Raw genomic sequence first — 20783 nt, 5'->3', positions numbered from 1 at the left:
TGTTTTTTGTGTTGAGAACCGAGTAGTTTCTGTAGAAGATTGAATATTGTTTGATAGGAAAGGTTGGTTGTAGTTCCGAGTTTTTCCTGTTGGGCAACAGAACTCACTCTCATATTTGAGAGCATCAACTTCATTGCAACTTGTGAGAGAGAGAGTGATGGAGGTTTGAGGACTCGAGAGGGGAATTTATGAAGGGAAGACAGTTGTAGAAAAGAGAGAGAATTCCTACAGAAGAGAAGACACTAACGAAGGGAAATTCTTTTTGCCGAGAGTCACTAAGTTAGAGTCGTCACCATGTTGTTCACGGTCGCAACTAAAAATGCTTCAAAGCTTAGAATATCTTGTCTATGGTAGGATTTCTCGTGCCTTTACTACTTGGACTAATTAAGATAACAACATAGTTAAAAAGAATTTGCCAAAACGGACACATTTGAAACTATTTAGGAAAATAAGAAATTTTTTTTTGAAACTTTTGAAAGTTCGGGAGTATTTCTTAAACAAAAGACTAATGATTTCCATCCAAAACTAATGGTAAAGATATTTTTTTTAATTTTTTTTAAAGTTTTAAGGATGTTTCTTAAACTTTTGAAAGTCTAAGAGTATTTTTTATACAAAATATTAAATTTAGGGGCATTTTGTATAGATTAGACTTATTTTTTACAATTAGATATATACAACAAGATTTGTTCAAGAGTATGAGTTTGACTCAACGATATATGTCGATGTGATGTTGAAGACAAAAATATTGGGCGATTGAAATTCATTGAAGGGTGGTGTCAAAAGATTGATTCATATATCCCAATATACATTGAATGATGAAGTAATAATTTGAAATGATTAATATTTTTTCCCACAATTTAGAAAATCATGTCTTCAAATATAATATTATAGAATTTAAGTGTACCGCTGAACAAATTATTTTATCAATCAGTGTTTTATTAATGTTGTCCGTTAAAAAAATATTGCAAAGTTAAAATCAAATCTGAGTGGTTAGAGGTTTAAAATTCAAAATCTTACATTTTATTACATTAAAATAATTATAAATATCATAAAAAAAAAAGGTCAAGTTATCAATTGATCAAGGCATTTATTAGCATATTATAGGCTAATGAGTTGATCTATCGCCACAACTATTTTTTTTTTTCGCTCTCCTACCTCTCCTTGAACCCTATTTGATTGGCTAACACAATAATCTGTGTTTTCTTTTTTTTTTTTTTTTTTGGTTTAAAAAGCGAATTTAACGAAACATTTAACCAAAAAGGACATGAACTATAATTATAAATAAGAGCAATGCACTTAAGAATAACTGATGAAAATAAATTAAAATATTTAAAAAATAAAGAATTAAAGTACAAACAATTTAGTGAGATACATACAAATATCAAAATTTTTGAATGGATGAGCTTTCACATAGGTCTTTAATAATAATCCACCCTCTATAAACGTATCTACTAATTTTCACAAGGGACGAATCATTAATCGTGAAATATTAGAAAAAGAAAATAATAATAATAAAAAAGACTCGTGGAATACATCTAATTATTTTCTTATAAATAAATAAAAACCGACGCGCGGGATTGGACTTTAACATCTCTTCCACAATCCAACCCGTATTGGCGAAATGCCACTGAGGTTGAGGGCGCTGCGACTCAATCCTGCGTGAGAACCAAGCTACTTCCGCTTCCACCCAAAATACCATCTTTCCTCGCTGCCCATTTCCACTGCCACCGGAAACCCCTTTTTACCTCTCTCTGCCCTTCTCTTTTACACTCCAAGAATTTCCACCGGCAGTCCAGAGTCGGCGCTGTAAAGCTGTCAAATGGCGGGCTCTATCGTCCAATCTAGTCGATCAAGGGACCTCGATAAGCTCCTTCTTAGGCCCGGTAACCTCATCGGCGCCAATTTCGAGCCCGGTTCCCAAGTGGGTACTTCTTCTTCACTCCGACATTTTTTCAAATACCTTGTCTTCACTACATGGTCTGCAATCGTTTTACCACTAAGTCGTTTTGCATTGCAGTTGAGGGATGACCTTCAACAGTATGTGAAAGTGTTGGTCATAGGTGCTGGGGGGTTGGGCTGCGAGCTCCTAAAGGACTTGGCTTTGTCGGGTTTCCGGAACCTGGAAGTCATTGACATGGATCGCATCGAAGTTACTAATCTCAATCGTCAGTTTCTCTTCAGGTTTCAACTATTTTCTGGACTCTATATGTATCTTTGGAATTCTATTCGTAGTGTGTTTTTTGATTGTTAAACAAACGGGGCGGCCCGGGGGGTGGGTGTAGAATCTCTATATTTTGTAGGGTGAATACTGTGCTCTAATGACTTTTCAAATTGATCTCTATTTCTAAGTTACATCCATTACTGACTGATGATATATATATATATATATATGATTTTTATTGTAAAATCTGCACCGCTTCTAGGAATTCGGTGGAGCGAATGTCATATTTTACTTAACTGGAGCCCTTCTTACAGTAGACTTCCCTTTTTGTGGCTTCTCTTTTGTATGTTAATTTTTTTTCCCTCACTGAAAGTCCAATTTTTACATTAAAAATAAAGGGGAAAAAGTCGATGGATCGAATGTTCTTTTTATTTGACCATTTGTACGAGAATATTGAACCAGCCAAATAAGCATGATGCTTAAATAGATTTTCCTGAAAGATGGTTCTTTTCAGGATATTTTATTAATACGATATGATTTGACCTTGGACTCCTTGAGGAAATCACATTTCTCATATGTACATTTGCATATGGCTTTTCAATAGTCATGTGATTAGTATGGCAGTCGGGAGAATAACACTAAGGTAGCATTACAGGCTTGAAGATGTTGGTAAGCCAAAAGCTGAGGTGGCTGCAAAACGTGTTATGGAGAGAGTTAGTGGTGTCAATATTGTGCCACATTTTTGCCGGATTGAGGACAAAGAAATTGAATTTTACAATGATTTTCACATAATTGCACTTGGTCTTGATTCCATTGAAGCTCGAAGTTACATCAATTCTGTTGCTTGTAGCTTCCTTGGTATGCTATTCTCAAACTTGTGTTTTCCTTATGTCTCTTCACCATCTTGCTTTTGTTAAATGTTAAATGATGAACGAGAACTTCATGTCCTTTATTTTCCCTTTGCAACATCTAGAGTATGATTCTGATGATAATCCATTAGAAGAAACAATTAAACCAATGGTAGATGGTGGAACTGAAGGCTTCAAAGGGCATGCTAGGGTAATTTTACCAGGGGTCACACCATGCTTCGAGTGTACCATCTGGCTTTTTCCACCTCAAGTAAAGTTTCCATTATGTACTCTAGCAGAAACTCCTAGAACTGCTGCTCATTGTATCGAGTACGCCCATCTAATTAAATGGGATGAGGTAATACATTAGTTACCAGGATTCTCGTTGATGATTGTGAATGTATCCCTTTTGGATTTACCCAACCCCTTTTCTTTTAGGTTCATAGTGGAAAAGCTTTTGATCCAGATGATTCTGAACATATGAAATGGGTTTACAGTGAGGTACATAAGTTCCTGTAAGATCTGGTAATGCTTTTTAATTAGGGATTCTAATCTTCTAATTTATCTTCCCACATCTATAGGCTGTTAAGAGAGCCGAGCTTTTTGGCATTCCGGGAGTTACATATTCACTAACTCAGGTACATATTAGTCTGGGAATTTTCACACCACTGAAGTGATGATTATTTTATTATTAACTTTTTTATCTGAACTTGTGATTGTTCTTTTAGTAGGTACGTATTATCTGCTTGCACTTTTTGTTAACTACTCACTCTTTATCGTTTACAAATGCCCCTACTGATTTACATTTTCTAAGTGATCTTTAAGGGCGTTGTGAAGAATATCATACCTGCTATTGCTTCCACCAATGCAATTATATCAGCTGCATGTGCACTGGAAACGTTGAAGATTGTATCAGGATGCAGCAAAACTTTATCCAACTACTTAACGTGCGTACCGTTTCCTTTAACTATGTGACAATTCCTTTTCATTTTATTGTAGTACGGGCTTAATAATAATTTTGTGGTGCAACTTAATATTCTTTTCCTTTATTTCTCACTCGTAATTATTTAGGTATAAAACATGCCAGGTTGCTTTGAGACATTTGGATTTATTATTATGGATTCTTTGAGGGGAGCTGAATAACATATTGTTTAGAGGGTTGGATAGGAGTCCTAGTGATTTTGGTCCCTTCTTAAATTTCATGTTTCCCTCTATGCTCCGATTTAAAAAAACCATTTGTAAATATTCTCAATGCACTGCTTTGTATAGCTGAAGCCCCTTAAGTGAGGCTCCCTTCTTTTTGTGGGCTTGCTTTTTTCTATATCCTTCTCTTTCAATTTTTGTCGATGAAATTTGTTGTTGACATTTAGATTTATTATGTGCAGCATTTTTTAAGTACTTCACTCATAATCTAGCACTTAGCAGTGTGGTTTATGACTTTATGCTATGATTGCTATTTATTTTCATTTGTTTTTGGTTTTCATTATGGTCTGAAAGTTATATGGTTCTCATACTTCCTTCTAATTATTCTTGTTATTGTATTATTGAATTGATAAGTCAGTCAATGCCTTGTTAATGTAATGAACGCTTTCTGGTTTTTTTCCATTATTTATTTTCTACAGCTTTTAGATTTTTTTGAAGTCTAGCTTTCCATAGTCACCAATTTGTTCTTTCTATTAAGTGGGCAGTTTTTATTACAAATATATTATTTCTATGTTGGAACTTGAAGCTAGACTTGCGTGTGAATGACACAATTTTCATAAATCCTGCCTATATTTTTTAAATAGCCTTTAACATTGTGCCATTGTTTCCTTTTATTTGTGGCCTTACGTTCCAATTGCATTGAATTTAATGCCAAGTGATCTTTTTTCAGATATAATGGTGCTGAAGGTCTCCACACTAAAGTGACCGAGTTTGTGAAAGATAAGGACTGTCTTGTTTGTGGTCCAGGTGTTCTTATTGAGCTGGATTCTTCCATTACTTTACAGAAGGTTGGTTATTTCACTTACGCCACCTCTAGAATTTACATGTTATATGCATTATTACAGACGTATTGCTATATTCATCTTGTATTCAATTGTTGCTGTGTGAGTAAATTTCAGAATTTGAGAAATCTTGTTAATCCTTCGTGACGGCTCCTACCAATTTAAATTTGCATGAAACAGTTCATTGACCTGCTAGAAGATCATCCCAAGCTCTTGTTGTCAAAGGCAAGTGTCACGCATCGAGGAAAGAATCTATACATGCAGGCACCTCCTGTACTTGAAGAGATGACCAGATCAAATCTGGGCGTTCCACTTTTTGACTTGATGGGTAAAGTTTTGAAAGACGCAGTCCATGTGACTGGGGTAGCTTCTAAGAATGATAAGAAAACTTCCTGTCTTCGAAAATTACGTGTGGCTTTTAAGGGGGTTGACGGTGTTACGGATATGGACACTGCAAGTGGGGCGTAATTTTACGTTGCATTTTTATCTTCAAATTTGAGTCAGATGGCTATCCCCCCCCCTAGGACACGGAAATTAATGGAAAAAGGTTGACGTGGGGTCTGATCTATTCCCATTTTGTATAATTTTTCTCTTGTTCAAAGATTCCTGAAAAGAACAATAGAGCTGTGAATTTGTTGCCAGAGAAGACTGATGTATTGCACAATGATTTACTTCTTTCATCCCTCTACTTTAAGTAACCATGTGAATATTAACTGCTAACGATGATTATGACTTAACATAGTGGATATTTTTAAAGATTTTCCTGTCATTTGTATCAGCTTCAGCTTGAAAAAATAGGTAACAAGTCTGTTGCTATTGTATATTGAACAATGATGCCAATCCTTTGGGAAGATCTTTTTTTTTTTTTTTTAATCTGGTTAAGCAAAAGAGAGAGGAAAAGAGTATTGTTTTGTCCTTGGCCTTTTTTACTCCTTTCTACTGGTTTATGTTACATGTGTTGGAATAAAGGGTACATGACTCTCTATTTCAGTTACATCTTTTCAATTCCATGAGTTGCGCTTTTCGTGAATGAATGCATTTTTTCATTTTTAAACCAACTTGCAAAAGAGACATGACTAGTTGAATGACTACAGATTAGTCTATAAATATGTCTTTTCTCCAAATTGAAATTTTACTCCTTTTAAATTCATTGAAGTTTGGTTTGCTTTATAAAGTAGAGTTCGTTGGATCTTGTAGACTAGCTACCACTTTCGAAAGGTAACTTGTTTTATCTTGGGTGACAATTACTCTTGAAACTTAAGTAATAGAGTAAATAAAATTGTCTTAAGAAGACAACGTGAATTCGTTGGATTCAAATTTTCTTTGTATATGATGTTGATTTTCTGGTTTTATGTGATATTATTCTTATAACATGTTTACAATGAATTCTCTCACCAGCTGCTGATCCTAAAATCTGGTTGATTTGCTTGCTGAAGACAGGAAGTGATCTTGGAGAAACCAAGAGATTTACTGATGCTGAACATTTAATGCTATAGTAGAAAGAAAGAACTCTTTGATCTTACATTTACCTGTGGAGGCCTCCAATTCACAAAGAAAGTTGGGCAGCAAACATGGAGGGGGCCCTCTACCAGCTAGCAAACTGAGAGAAAATGCGGAACCCTACTATCGCCATGATTAATAGTTTAGTACTTTGCACATTTGGGTTCACCGTAAAGTGGATGAAAATAGTGATATGGATTTTAACGAGCCTTTGGAATATGTCATGTTCATTCGATTGTCTCTGCAGTTGACTGTAGAGGAGATTTGATTCCCCTTTTCTTTTTTCTATGTCAATATTTTATTAATGGATTTCCTGAAATTATTGAACATAGTCTAAGTAAAGGAGATATTTGGCTTAAAGATAAGATTTGTATATTTCGACCATCTAAAGATTAATTTCATGTTTGTAATAGTGGCTTTATTTTCCTTGCATCTCTTTCTATCATTGTTTTATTAAAATTGTGAGCTAACCATCTCTTCATCGTCGTATATGTTTCTTGACACTACAAATGCAAGTGGACCTGCTAAAGAGATGTCCACCGACTCCTAGATCTAATGGTCTTAAACAACTTACAGATGCACGGATGAGTACCTATGACAGTTAGCTTAGCTAGTTCAAGTTGAGAGCCAGATAGATCCTCTCTTATTTATGACAATACAGATCATTTATTGCTTTTTTGAATACTTATCAAAGATTCTTGATCAGATCTTAAGTCGTCATATGAAACATGCTAATGAGATTTGCTTTGATGAATAGAGAATCCATTAAAGAAATGCTCTGGAGAAAACCCAAGTGCGCAGAAAGATTTAAGCCAATCTTTGGCTTGAAGATGATGGTGGTTGGTTTTGGGGATGATTTTTGCCGGCAACCGATCCTCATCTTTTCCCCAACTGGATAACACCATGTAATGATTCTTGTGGGGTCTGTAAACTTTAGACAGATTGGCCAGCTGTGGCCAATGACCCACCATCTCACATGCTCAGCCAATGTGGTTTTAACTCACCCATCACTGCCTTTTTCCTCCCATTCTAAATTCTATATATCCTGAAAGAGAGAGAGAAGAAAAGGGAAAAAAAAGTAATTCTCTCTTTAGTTCATTTGCTAACAGACACCCACCCAACAAGTTAACTCTCTTATTGCAGTTCTGAGTTTAGACAAACATGGAAGTTGCTGCTTTGGAACTTGAAGATGATTTGTTCTTTGCTGATTTGAGCAGACAGCTTTCTCTTCTTCTCATGGATGACAACGAAGACCCTCTCCCTCATCCACATGTTTCTCTTCAGGTAATTCCTTTTTCATCCCAACATGATAGCTCAGCAATTAAGACGTTATTACATTCTAGGTCGTAGGTTCAAATCTCCAACATGGGGTGGGATGCAATAGTATTGTCAATATTGAAGATCATAATAAGTTCTTTAAATCTCTCTGTTGGATTATATTTCTCTGTTGTGGATGTGAATTCAAACAAGTTTGATCAATTTGCAGGCTCTGTCTCATGGAGTGCACTACCCTACACGGCCACTGGTAGCACATGAACAAGCCACCGCCGCCGTTGCCGCTGCCTACAGTGGCGTAAGCAAGGGCACCGGCGTGTTCATCCCTAGGTCCCTGCAGCCTGCAAGAAAACAGAGGCGTGGAAGACATAATAACATAAAGCCAAACCGACAGTTTCATATCAGTATTGATGTGAACTCACGAGTATCATCCAACAACCATTCGATCCGTCCTAAAAAGGCTTGAGGATTCGAAGAATTCAAGGAAAAGGGTTATCATAATTCAGATTTAAAAAAATAATAATAATAATTCTTTCACCAAGTATTAAGTTAATGGTGATGACTGTACATGGAAGAAGAAGAAGAAGAAGCTAATAGTATTAGGCTATGTTAATTACTGGGTTGTTAAATTGGTTTATGTGGTTCATTGGAAGGTTGATTAACCTAAGGTTTGTGAACTTCCTCTCCCCCTTTTGTGAAAAATTTATGATTGTTCTAATAATATGCCAATTCCATTATCTCCCTCTCCAATTTTTGTTTTATGGGTTGTGAGTTGTAACTTTAGAGCAAGAGAGCTGTCTTGAAAGAAACATACTCTGTTTTGTTGATCTGAACCTAACAGAATAATTAGACTCTGCAAAAGCTGAGATGAGTTGAATTTATGTTTTGGGTTTTGGAGCGTTCAGATTTTGAAGAATATGCTCTTAACTGGCATCACTGCAATGGCACATGAGGAAGCTTTCATGATGCTTGAATACCTGTCTGGATCTTTGTAGCTGAGAAAGATAAAGAGAAAAACAGAGGAGAGAGAGAGATTTGTGAAGCTTTAACTTTGGATTTCTGTAAATTATTAACATTTACATATAAAGTATACCAAAATGATGGGTGTATTTATGAGGGTTCGATGGATCAGTCAAATATGTCTTTCAAACTATAGTCAATTTCATTTTTAAAGATAATTATGACAAACCGAAAGATATTTATACCCTTTGCTTATAACTTACAAGTTGTGTATAATATTTATTTTAGTGTTTAAATTTTAAAATGTTGTACTTTTATCACTAAATTTTGTGTTTTTTTATTTGGATCTTTTAGTATCAACTTGTTACATTTTTATGGTTGTATTTTGAGTTTAATTTTAATTTTGTCCATTTTTACTCTTGCTTTGCTACATTTTTATGGTTGTATTTTGAGTTTAATTTCTATTTTGTCTATTTTTACTCTTGAATTTTGAGTCCAATATTTTATATTTCACTTACAATGACTCAGTTTTAGTCTTTAGTGTTAACATTAAGTTAATCAATCAATAATAGTTATGATGTAAATTTTTGTTTATTAATTTTAATAGTGAGGAAAAACGAGTGAAATTAATTTAATTCTTTTAAATTACTCAATAAAAATTAATATCAAAGACTAAGAGTGTTCGTGGGTTGGGTTGGGTTGAATTTAGGAATATTTTAGGCTCAACGTTATGCTTCGGTTTGTGTATTTCTCTAACCCAAACTAACCCTTATTGAGTTATGAACCCAAACCAACCCAACCCATAAAAAATGGGTTGTGTTGGTTCTCTTCCAAATCTTTAGTTTTCTCTTCATATATGAGATTAAATCATTTGAAGTTGCATTATCAACACTAAATGAAAAAACTTTATCAATACCCCAATCCAATAAACAACATTCAATTATTTAACCAACTGTCTCTCCTTACGATAATTCAATATTCTTTTTTGTAAATTCTATTCCTAATCAACAAAATGTGCTGTAAGAACCATGTAATTGATGTTCAGTAAGGAAGTCCAAGTATCTGTTGTAAGGCTCACTCTTTGACCACTTTTGATTAAAGTTGATTTCAACAATTTTTTTCATCAACATGCATTTGATAAATATCCCTAGCAATTGTGATTCCTGCAGGAATATCAAACTTCGGACATGAAGCGTTACAAAATTCTTTAAACCCCTCCATCTCTACAAATCTAAATGGTAATTTGAACAATACTAGCATTTTAGCACATACATTTCTAACCCTTTGTTGACTAAAGGTAGTAGACAAAAAATTCATAGTGAAAGCACCTTTAATATCAGTTCATTCGAGTAAAAATTTAGTATGGTTTGCCCAATAGGTTTCTCTAAATGGATAATTTTTGCATTGTTTTCTCAAATGCTTCCATAAGATTCTAGTTCCACATGAAGAAGTGTCACAAGCACAATCATTGTCAGAGTAATTACATTTGCATCTAATACCTTTGGTGTTAGACTTTTTCATCTTTGTAAAGTGATCTCATACTAAAGATGATGACCTAGTTGGTTTTTTCTTGCCAATGACCGTCATTATTGATGGTTTAGAACATTCATCTGAAATATTTATAGGTGGTGATTCATTGTCGATTAACTCACTGTTTTCCATCTATAATATTACAGATAAAAAAAAAACAAAAATGTTTGTGAGCATAGGTGAACTATGAAGTGTGAACGAACGATAAATAATTATATAAAAAATAAAAAGAAGAAAAAGTGAGTTGGGTGGCAAACCAATGACGACGTGAAATTAAATAAATGGTGTGAAGCAACTCCGTAACATGAAGGCCGAACGATGAAGATTGAGAACGTCCAAGCAACTTGGAGATTGAAAACGTTTAAGCAACCTGCCAAACGAAACTCGGACGAATGTGAAGGCCAATAGGAAGAGTCGATGAACGGAACTTGGACGAACGTGAACTCGGAAACAAAATGGACGAAACTCGAACGAATGTGAAGGCCGAACGAACGATGAACTAGCATGAAAAAAATGAGAAGACGGAACGGAGGAGATGGAAGACGCGTGAAAAGTCCATCCATAATTCACGAATCCCTATGCAAAACATGTCGGCTAGGCACTGAAGGAGACAGAAGAAGACACATGAGCCATGAAGAAACCTTAAAAACCAGAGTGAAATAAGTAAAAATCTATGGTCTTTTTTTTATGGGCTACATGGGTTTGGTCGGTTAAAACCGAAATCTTGTCCTCTGAACTCATGAACTGAACCGACCTGCACGAGTTCACTGAAAAAAACCAAAGCAAACCATTTTTATTTTAGAACCAACCCAAACCAGTTGGGTTGGATTGCTCGATTTTTTCGAATCCTCGATTTTTCTTTAACACCCCTACCAAAGAACATAAAGCAAGTATACGTGAAAACTCAAAGAAAAAGAACGTAGATTTTAGAATCTAGAAAACAAAAGAGAACAAAATTCAAACCTAAAATGTAAAAATATATCATTTTAAAAATACCAAATAAAAAAATGATAATATACTAAAACCTAAAGATTAAATAAAAAAGATACAAAAAAAACTTCTCAACTAAAAAAGAAATCATTTTTAGAACAATAAAATTGCAACAACACCTTACTAAAGCTTGTGAAAGGATTAGAATTAAATCCTTGTTAATGGGTAGGTCTTTAAACTTGAACCAAATTTCTTATGTTGGTTTATAAGACTAAAGATTCAATTTGTACAATAATTAAATAGAGAAGTGGAGCAAACCCATCAAAACCAATTTCTATTTTTGGTGAAATTTTTTGGTTTGTAGCCAATTCTGTGGATAACTACAAACAAAAAATTAATATATTACAAATTTTATAAGAAAAAAGTATAAAAATGAACCGACCCAAACAGTAAGTATGAAAGTCATATCAACAACTTTAATTAATCAGTTTTCCTAGATGTTGAAAGAACCCCCACCACTATTTATTTAATATATATTAATATAGTATTCCCTTTTTTTTCCCATAATAAATTATAAATCCACAAAAGGCAACCAGCATGTGACCCAACGGATCCAGAAAAGGCCCAGGGGACAGTTTTAATTTTTCTTTTTCTTTATATATTTTATTTTTTAATCTTAGACGGATTTTATTATAATATTTGAAATTTTAATTATATAAAACTATAAAGTAAGCATTGGGTACCTAGGAGGGATGGCATCGAGGTGGGAATCGCTCAGGAATTTTAATATACATATTCGGACCTAAATAAATAAATAAATAATAATACTGTTTTTAATTTTTTGTTAAAATATATTTCTCTAACTTTTTATTGAGATATTGTTGGTTTTATTCAAATTTGTTCATTGTCGTCACTCGAAAGTACATACAAACAGTTTATCGTCTTTTAAATAGTTGGTCTTGCCTCATAGTCTTTTCAAGAGAATAATCTTATCGTGTTGAAGTTAAGAAAATTAAAATATAACTTCATCTTCTATATAGTGAAATCGTCTATTCAAAAGACCGCAATTCTGATTTTCTTGTTTCATATTTTTCTATTCCATCTTTCTTTATTTTAAGTTTGCTATTATTTTCTTTTTATTTTCATTTAGAATCTACATATAAAACAAGATTTACAAAACTGATCACAAATAATGGACTTTGTTTTTAAATTATTAATTTTTTAATTTCATTTTTTTCTAAATTAATAAGTATTGTATTTCTTTTTTTTTTTTTCAATTTCTTTTTCAATAAATTAACAAGCAAATATATTTTGATTTTCATTCACTTCAACTATTAGAAAAATAAGATGTCAAATATATATATAAAAGTGATTTTTAGTTAATTACTTATCAATTTAACAAGACAATTTCTTTTGTTGTGATCATCTATCCGTCCAACTCTTATTCAAGACAATTACTTCTTTTACTTATAAACTCATGATCATATTTTAGTCGTACTCACAATATTATGTTCACATTATTCTTTTTTTAGTAGATTAAATTTCTAACCTCAAAAAAGTAATATATATCAGTTATCATCATGTATACTTTAGTTATATTTTTTTTAATCTATTAACATATTTTATATTATAAATTTTGTGTAATCATTATTTTAATCTTTTATGGCATAATAAAATTATGATATTATGAAGTTTAAAAAACAATAAATTGAATTTATAATCTAAAATGGCATATTTATCAAAGTTGTTATCCTTTCAAGTGTAATTTATATCAAATTTAAAACCTAAAATCTAAAAAACATTAAAAAAATAATAATAAATAAATATATATATATATATATATATATAATTTGTTTTAAATTATTTCATGCCTCTAATTTGGGAACAAATAAATAGATACCACCTAATTTGGCAGCAAGTAAATATGCGTTACAAAGTACTAAAAAGAAATGCATTACAAAGATAAATCAGTAATAATAATCCTTTTCTTTTTCTTCTGAATTAATGTTCCTAAGTTCATATCAATTCGATTTCTTCATTATGTTATTAAAGAACCCCTTAGATACTGCCACGTGGGAATAGGGTGAAAGATCCAATGGTTAGATGTGACGTAGACTCGATCTGAGAATTCAAAGCCCATAAATTTCAAAGTATTAGGTTAAATTATAAATGAAAAATGTTCGGTGCATCTCGGGTAGTATTTATCTTTGTATATTTTATTAAATTGTTAAATCATAATTTATCATATATCAAGTTTTTCTTACTTTTCTCTTGAAATATTTTAATTTTTCTATGTGTGATGAGAGTGAGATGCATAAAAATGAGTGATGACCGGGATTAAGTATTTTTCACTAGAAAATGGTTAAAATACCATTTTGGTCTCTATATTTTAAAGTTTGTTCACTTTTAATCCTTTTATTTTTAATTGTTCAATTTTAGTATCCATATTTTCAATAAATCTTAAATTTAGTTATCCAAGTTAATTTTGACTGAAGTTGATTAAATTATAATAATAATTTTTATTAAAGAAAATAGAATATGTGAATGTATCTTCGAAATTTATAGTAAAAATGTTATAGATAATAAAAGAATTTTAAATAACCAACAATAAGCTTGTATTGGGGATCAAATTTAAGTTTATTTAAAGTACATGACTAAAATTGGACTGTTTAAAATAAATGGGCTAAAGTTGAACATTACAAGGACAAAAATGGTATTTCAACCATATAAAATTTTAAAATAATATTATTTTAACAAAAAATCAAAATATTATAATGTTAAGGGTTGTTTTCAAGTATAGGAAAATGAGCAAACTTATTTTCAAATAAGCAAAGTGTTAGACACTGACATCGATAGATGTTTATCACTGTCTATTACTAGTAGACAGTAACGTTTTGCTATGTTTGGAAATATTCCAGGTAGTTTTTCTATTTAACACAATTATTCTAATATTAATCCTAAATCTTCATAAATATTTCAAAAAATGTCTTTGGAGTAAAAATTAGTTGACATTTTGAATGAAAAATCGAGATATAAAATGGTGTGGCAATGTTCTGAAACGAAAATTCAGATCACGACATCATTTTATATTATCAACAAACCGTTCTAAGTCTCGTATTATGTTTGAAATTTTAAAAATTTCAACTTCACCGATAATTTTGACAGTTTATAAAATTTGAGGAGCAATTGCAACTTTTAAAAGTATTTAATGTTGGTGTTGAATGAGAAATTTTAGATCAATCACAAGTTACCACGTTATTTACTAATTTAATGATGAAATTCCAAATCATTGAATTTGGGCTCAATTAGGAGTTGATATATGTCCTGAACTGAAGTTGAAGACAAATTTCGATGACGCCACGTGCTTTTATCATGACCGTTGAATCAGATAAGATTAATTGAACCCAATTTGATATTATTATTTAGGTCAAAGTCCAACTAAGTCCAAAAATAGGCTGAATTTGACCCAAATGTCAAATCAGGCCTAAATCCGATTAATTGGGCCCAAAGGCCAACCCCATGCACCAACCAAGTCCAAGTCCAAGTCCAACTAATTGGACCCAAAGGCCAGACCTATGGATCAACCAAGCCCAAACCCACCTGTGAACTCTATAAATAGATAAGCTCTCCTCATTTGGAGGGGTCAACAATTCTATACTCCAGAGAGCTTATAGGGAATTATTTACGATCAGAAGACTCTTTGACTCCTAAAGCTGACCACATCTGAAGACTGAAATCTTTTGAAGATACAAGCCTACAAGCCTTCTAAAGACTGAAGTCCTTTGAAGATACAAACATTTTATACATTCAGAGAGCCCAGAGAGAATTCATCAATAAGCAGAAGACTCTCAAGACTCCTGAAGCTGCACTTCTAGAAGACAGAAGATCCTTGAAGACCTAAAGACTCTTCCAAGACTTCTATTTCAAGAACGTTTGGTGTTTTTCTTCTTCAAGTCAAGCACATTCACCCAACTGAGAGAGAATCAGAGGATCAAGTACTAGAGATCGAACCACATCACATCAAATCAACTTCAACATCAACACCAACTTAAGTTCAACTCCACGAAACAAATTTCTCCGGAAGCCTCGTGTGAACACTAATCCTCCAATAAGATCAACAAGCCTAAAGGCTAATCATCCAAGAAGATCATTAAGCCTAAAGGCCGATCATCCAAGAAGATCATCAAGCCCAAAGGCCGATCATCCAAGAAGATCAACAAGCCCAAAGGCCGATCGCTCAACAAGTCCAAAGGCCGATCACCCAAGAAGATCAACTAGCTTAAAGTTTATAGTTTATTTTGAAAGCATTAAAATACTGTGTATTAGAGATTATACTCACTTTCCACAAAATTAATACAAATACAAAGTTCAAGTTCCACGAAATAAATTTCTCTTAGAATCTCGTGCGAATAGTTGGTTTTATCTTTTATGCCCTAAGCTCGTGATTTGTAAATAAACTCTTTATTGACATTGGATAAAATAAATAGTTATTATATAAAACCTTGAACAGTATATGGTTGACATACAGATTGATAATGTTCAAGTAATAACGTGAAGGGTCAATAGTATGTGAGGTTGGGTGCTTTATTCTGGTGACATTGTGGATACAATCCACTTTGTAATTTTTATAAACGATTTGATCCAAATTGTTCATGTGGAGACATGTGAATGAGAGTATCCTATACAAACAATTTGTATAAGACTGGGCCACGAAATAATTAATCTCTATTTGTAAGTCCGTTATTTGAAGATGTAACTCAATCTTAATTCTGAATGAGTTATGAATTACTGTCTGTGAGGGCTTGTTCTTTGATTTGCACAAGGGAGAGTGACCTGAGCCATCAACTCAATAAACCTACCATTTTGGGACTTGACCAAATAGGGAGCTGAGAATGTAATTTCACAAGATGTAATTCACTTCTTCCCGTATAGGATATGTAGATGAGTAGTTCTCTTAAATACTGACTCTTGGACTTGAATAACAGGGCCCACACTCTTATTGGCTTGAGAGGAAATTGGTTTATGGTTGGACCATAAACAAATTGTTCATTAAAAGATTGGTGGTACTTAAGAACGCAGAGGTAATTACAGGGATAAAACGGACATTTCACTTAGTTGTAATTACGAACATCTTGTGAAGGATTGACTTACATGTAATGAATATATCCATGTGTACAACTTGACATACATTGCATAAGAGTGCAACTATGAGTCTATAGTGATTTGTATAAAGAATAAAAGTTAATTAATAAAAGAGTCTAATTAATTAATCTCGAGTAATTAAAGTTAGATTTATAAAGTCCTATTGCTAGCTCATATCGGATCAACAAGGACTAAGGCATTGAAAGAAGAAATGTTCAAATTAATTAAGGGAAAATATATTCATTGTATAAGATACAATTAATATAAAATGTAGTGTATGAAGATACATCATTATATAGTTAATTATGAATATGACTCAAATTTAAACGGTATAATATTAGAGAATTAATGTATTTCAATACGATTCAAACAATACATTAACATGAATGAAATTCATATTAAAATTATAAGTTAAGAGAGAAATTTGTATTTAAATATGATTCAAATGTTTATTTAATTAAATATGAGATATTTAATTAGTATTTGTCTTAATTAATTTTATATTTAAAATTAAATCTCATTTTAAAAAGGGGAGTGGGGTAGTGGTAACCACCACTCAACTGTTTTTCTTTTTATGTTTAATACAAAAGAGTTCTTTCTACATTGTAAAGAAAAAACACAGACTCTGTCAACACAAAATGAAAGAAGCACAAGAAAAGTTATGTGCAATTCTTGATATTCCTTTCCCATTCAAAGTTTACCTTATCTTTCTTTAAGGACTCCCACAAGTCAAACCAATTGGAGGAAGGACATTGCAGTGAAGAAGTTTGTCCTACAAAGATATTTTTCCTTCCTAATTATGATGCTTAATCTATAAAATTATAGCATGACATTGTTTTGTAGTATTTTGTGTGTTTTTTTCTCTAAATAAAACATAAAGCAAAACTAATATTACTGTTCGCTAGGGATTTCATCCCTTCATATATATATATATATATATTTGAAAGAGTAAATATGTGTATCCAAATTACATCTCTTTATGCATCTTTTAAATAGAATGATGAACTTTTTCGTTTTAAAATAAAGTCAAAGTTTAGAGATAATTGTTCAAAAAACTCATTTTAAAGGCCCAAAATGTCAAATAACTCAAATTTTGAAAAAAAAATATCATAGGACCTTTTAATGATATCATGATCATGTGAAATTATAAATATTGCCTTTGCTTTCTTGTTTTCTTCTTCATGTTTTTTCCTTTTTTTTTTTCTTTTTCCTCTTCCTTTCTCCCGACTTCTTCTCTGCTGTGTCTTCTTTTTCGATACGATAAGTTCACACGAACAACTTCGAAGAGATTGATTGTTGATGTCGGATGCCTGACAAGATTGTGTGAGGAAAGGAAGAGCGAAATCGATGAAGAAAGGAAGAGCGAGACCGATAAGAAGGGAAAGAAAAATGGGTCTTTTCCACGTGCGAGACGAGCGAGAGTGATATTAATTTTTTGCGTGCGTGAGAGTATATTTTGATAATTTTATCCCAATTTAATATTCACAAAGCGTCATTCGAGATTTTTCAAAAAACCAGGGCATTTCGTAATATCCATCGGCCGGACCTTTAACATGTGTCATTAATGTAGAAAAGGAGTCAGAAATTGAAATAATCATCAACAACAAGACACATCGTTTACTTCTATTCTATACTACAAAGCTTTCATCAATGGCGGACTTCAATTACGCCTTCATCTCTCTCCTTCTTCTTCTTCCTTTTGCACTCCTCGTTCTCCTATACCTAATTGTGCGTCCACGTCCCGTTAAGATTCCTCTGAAGAATCGCCATGTCTTCATTACCGGCGGATCGAGTGGAATCGGCCTCGCTTTGGCCCACCAGGCCGCGTCGGAGGCCGCGCGAGTCTCCATCCTTGCGCGTTCTCACAAGAAGCTCGAGGAGGCCAAAGACGCAATCCGACTCTCCACTGGCATTGATGTGGCGGTCTACGCTGCCGATGTTCGAGATTACGATGCCATTTCGAAGGCTGTACATGAAGCAGGGCCAATTGACGTTCTTATTGTGAATCAAGGCGTGTTTGTACCTCAGGAACTGGCGGAGCAGGAATTGGATGAGGTGAAATTCATGTTAGATGTGAATTTATTGGGCACATTTAACATGATTAAGGCTGCCCTACCTGCGATGAAGAATAGAGTGGACCGTCGACCCGCATCGATCGCTCTCATGTCTTCTCAGGCCGGTCAGGTAATTGATATAGAGGAGCGTGAATTGTTTGCTGTTATAGACATATTAGGGCGAGCTTGGTTAAGAGAAGGTACTTTTGAGTGGTTTTATGAAGTGCCTATGTTCGAAACTTATACTCTTAGAGTGAAGTTCTTCAATTATTAGGGTCAATTAGATGACATCGATGACATGCTGACATTTGCAAGTTGTAAATTCACTAGTATGGCAAATCTTTTACTCCTGAAAGTCTTGTTATAAATTTGTGTAGGTTGGTATTTATGGTTACACGGCGTATTCAGCTAGTAAGTTTGGGATTCGAGGTTTGGCAGAAGCCTTGCAACAGGAGGTCATTGGAGATGACATACATATTTCTCTTATATTCCCTCCAGACACCGACACTCCTGGATTTGCAGAAGGTAGGTGTAAAGCAAGATCTGGTTTACCTTATAGTATTGTTCTGCTAATCCTCAATCAGGGGTTTCAATATTGATCCTGTGGTTTGGAATATTTTTAGCTTAGTTTTCAGTCATTGGTTTGCATTGAGATATGATGGGAAATGTCATGGAAGGATAAGCTAACTAAACTATTACCTGGCTAGAATTTATTTTAGTAACCTTCTTTATTGGATATCTCAGGCTAACAAAAATCCTTAAGTTTATACTACAGAATCTTTTCTTAGCTGGTTTCTTCAATTATAAGTTGCTTATCCTTAACTGCAGAGCAAAAGAAAAGGCCTGAATTGACCACTATCATTGCTGCTGGAGGAGGAAGTATGAAACCGGAGTTAGTTGCCAAAAAATCTTTTAATGGGATTAAGTCTGGTAGTTTTATAATTCCCTGCAACTTTGAGGGAGCATTATTGTCCATAGCGACTGCTGGCTTATCTCCTCAGAGATCATTCTTGATGGCATTTCTTGAAGTTGTTGGTGCTGGAATTATAAGGATTGTAGCCTTGTGTTTTCAATGGGTTTGGTATGGAAGTATTGAAAAATGGCATGCACAAAGAAATAGTAAGTCTTCTTTTAAATGATGAAACCATCAACTTGTTCAGTCCATTATTAATGTGTGTGCTAAAGTTGCTTCAGGCGTCTGAAACCTCAATGTGTGGTTGACTATTAAAAATGGCATTTTTATCAGGCAGGAATGAGATTTGATTAAAATAGTCAAATTTTCACACATTTCAAAAGCTAGTTAGATTTTCTTTAGTTACATAACTATGCAATCTTTGGTTCTTGGTTTCATATTTGTTTTAAGATGACGATTTTCTTTCTCTTCTAATTTCCAGCATATGATGATGTGAATGACTGTCTTCCTTCTGAACTCTTGCTTCGATGGCTTTATTGTGAATGACATATCAGATCAGTATTCTAATTATCATATCTTCAACCTATATTCTCTTACTGTTGGTGTCTGTTACATCTTGTCTAAAGATGATCCATGCTGTGAATCGATGATTACCTACCTAAGTAACAGAAAATCTACATTCAAACCCAAGAAATTTAATTATGTTATGGTGAGGTCAAATATCTGGATAAGCCTGGAACTTGACACTTTCATCAAAGTTCATTCTCTGTTTTTTCTCTCTAACTTTAAGCCATTTGATGACCATGTGTTAGTAATCTTTTCTGTATCCTTTTGCCAGGAACGTAGAAGATACGGCTGGTTATTTCTCGGCAGTTTCTTTCATTTATGGTTATTAGCTATGCAAGTTCTCAACTCTGAATTCCAAAATATCTGGAAGTAAAGGCTCAGGCGCCGGACGAGTTCAACACCATTGCTCGACAGTTTAAATATTTGGTAGGGAAAAGGACAGGGATGACTGATTCAGTAGCAGTAGGACAGGGGATGACCGATTCAGTAGCAGTTCTCTCTCTTCCCCTTTGCTTGGCGGGCTGTAATTTTCAGAGTTTTGACAGAAAGATTTCACGCGGTGTGTTTATTCTTTTTCTCTCATTTTTTATGATTAAATCGGCTGCTGTAGGAACTGGATTTTCATTCAAATTCTTAGGATATCTTTCTTATTTTTGCCAGTGCGAGGGAGTTAGAATAAGGGAAATTGTCGTTTAAGTTTTTACCTTACAAAACTAGCATCCTTTTTTAAAACTCGTAAGTATTGTTTTTCTTGGTCTATCTCGGACGAGATCGACCTCTGAGATTTAGTTAAATATAACTTTTTCTAACTTATCAATTTTTTTGGGCCTTGGTATATCTCGTCGGATTACACACACAAGAAAAATGGTAAGATTTAGGATATATATATATAATCTTAGTGTTAATCCTAGCTGAGAT

The 20783-nt window shown here is 33.4% G+C and overlaps 3 protein-coding genes across 4 annotated transcripts; all 3 read left to right on the top strand.

Moving 5' to 3' along the window:
* Positions 1-1572: 1572 nt before the first annotated feature.
* On the top strand, positions 1573-5682 carry LOC120085702 (NEDD8-activating enzyme E1 catalytic subunit). Its single transcript, XM_039041853.1, has 9 exons — positions 1573-1921; positions 2018-2181; positions 2817-3019; positions 3135-3367; positions 3448-3510; positions 3591-3647; positions 3835-3956; positions 4883-5000; positions 5175-5682. Exons 1-9 carry the CDS (start codon positions 1820-1822, stop codon positions 5460-5462), a joined length of 1350 nt encoding a protein of 449 aa, XP_038897781.1. The 5' UTR covers positions 1573-1819; the 3' UTR covers positions 5463-5682.
* Positions 5683-7130: 1448 nt separating this feature from the next.
* LOC120085708 lies at positions 7131-8580 on the top strand. The gene is made up of 2 exons (XM_039041863.1): positions 7131-7778; positions 7981-8580. Exons 1-2 carry the CDS (start codon positions 7656-7658, stop codon positions 8233-8235), a joined length of 378 nt encoding a protein of 125 aa, XP_038897791.1. The 5' UTR covers positions 7131-7655; the 3' UTR covers positions 8236-8580.
* A 9304-nt stretch (positions 8581-17884) lies between these two features.
* Positions 17885-20524, top strand: LOC120081571 (3-dehydrosphinganine reductase TSC10A-like). 2 transcript variants are annotated; one of them, XM_039036579.1, is made up of 4 exons: positions 17885-18515; positions 18763-18910; positions 19214-19504; positions 19780-20107. In XM_039036579.1, exons 1-4 carry the CDS (start codon positions 17982-17984, stop codon positions 19842-19844), a joined length of 1038 nt encoding a protein of 345 aa, XP_038892507.1. In that variant the 5' UTR covers positions 17885-17981; the 3' UTR covers positions 19845-20107. The 2 variants fall into 2 exon arrangements, with proteins under 2 accessions (XP_038892507.1, XP_038892516.1); XM_039036588.1 differs by lacking the exon at positions 19780-20107 and adding an exon at positions 20137-20524 and having other exon boundaries at positions 17982-18515.
* Positions 20525-20783: the final 259 nt, after the last annotated feature.

The sequence above is a fragment of the Benincasa hispida genome, chromosome 1, assembly GCF_009727055.1.
Source record: "Benincasa hispida cultivar B227 chromosome 1, ASM972705v1, whole genome shotgun sequence".
NCBI lineage: Eukaryota > Viridiplantae > Streptophyta > Magnoliopsida > Cucurbitales > Cucurbitaceae > Benincasa > Benincasa hispida.
Note: the sequence above shows the minus strand (reverse complement) of the source record. Positions and strands in the feature narration are given on the sequence as shown.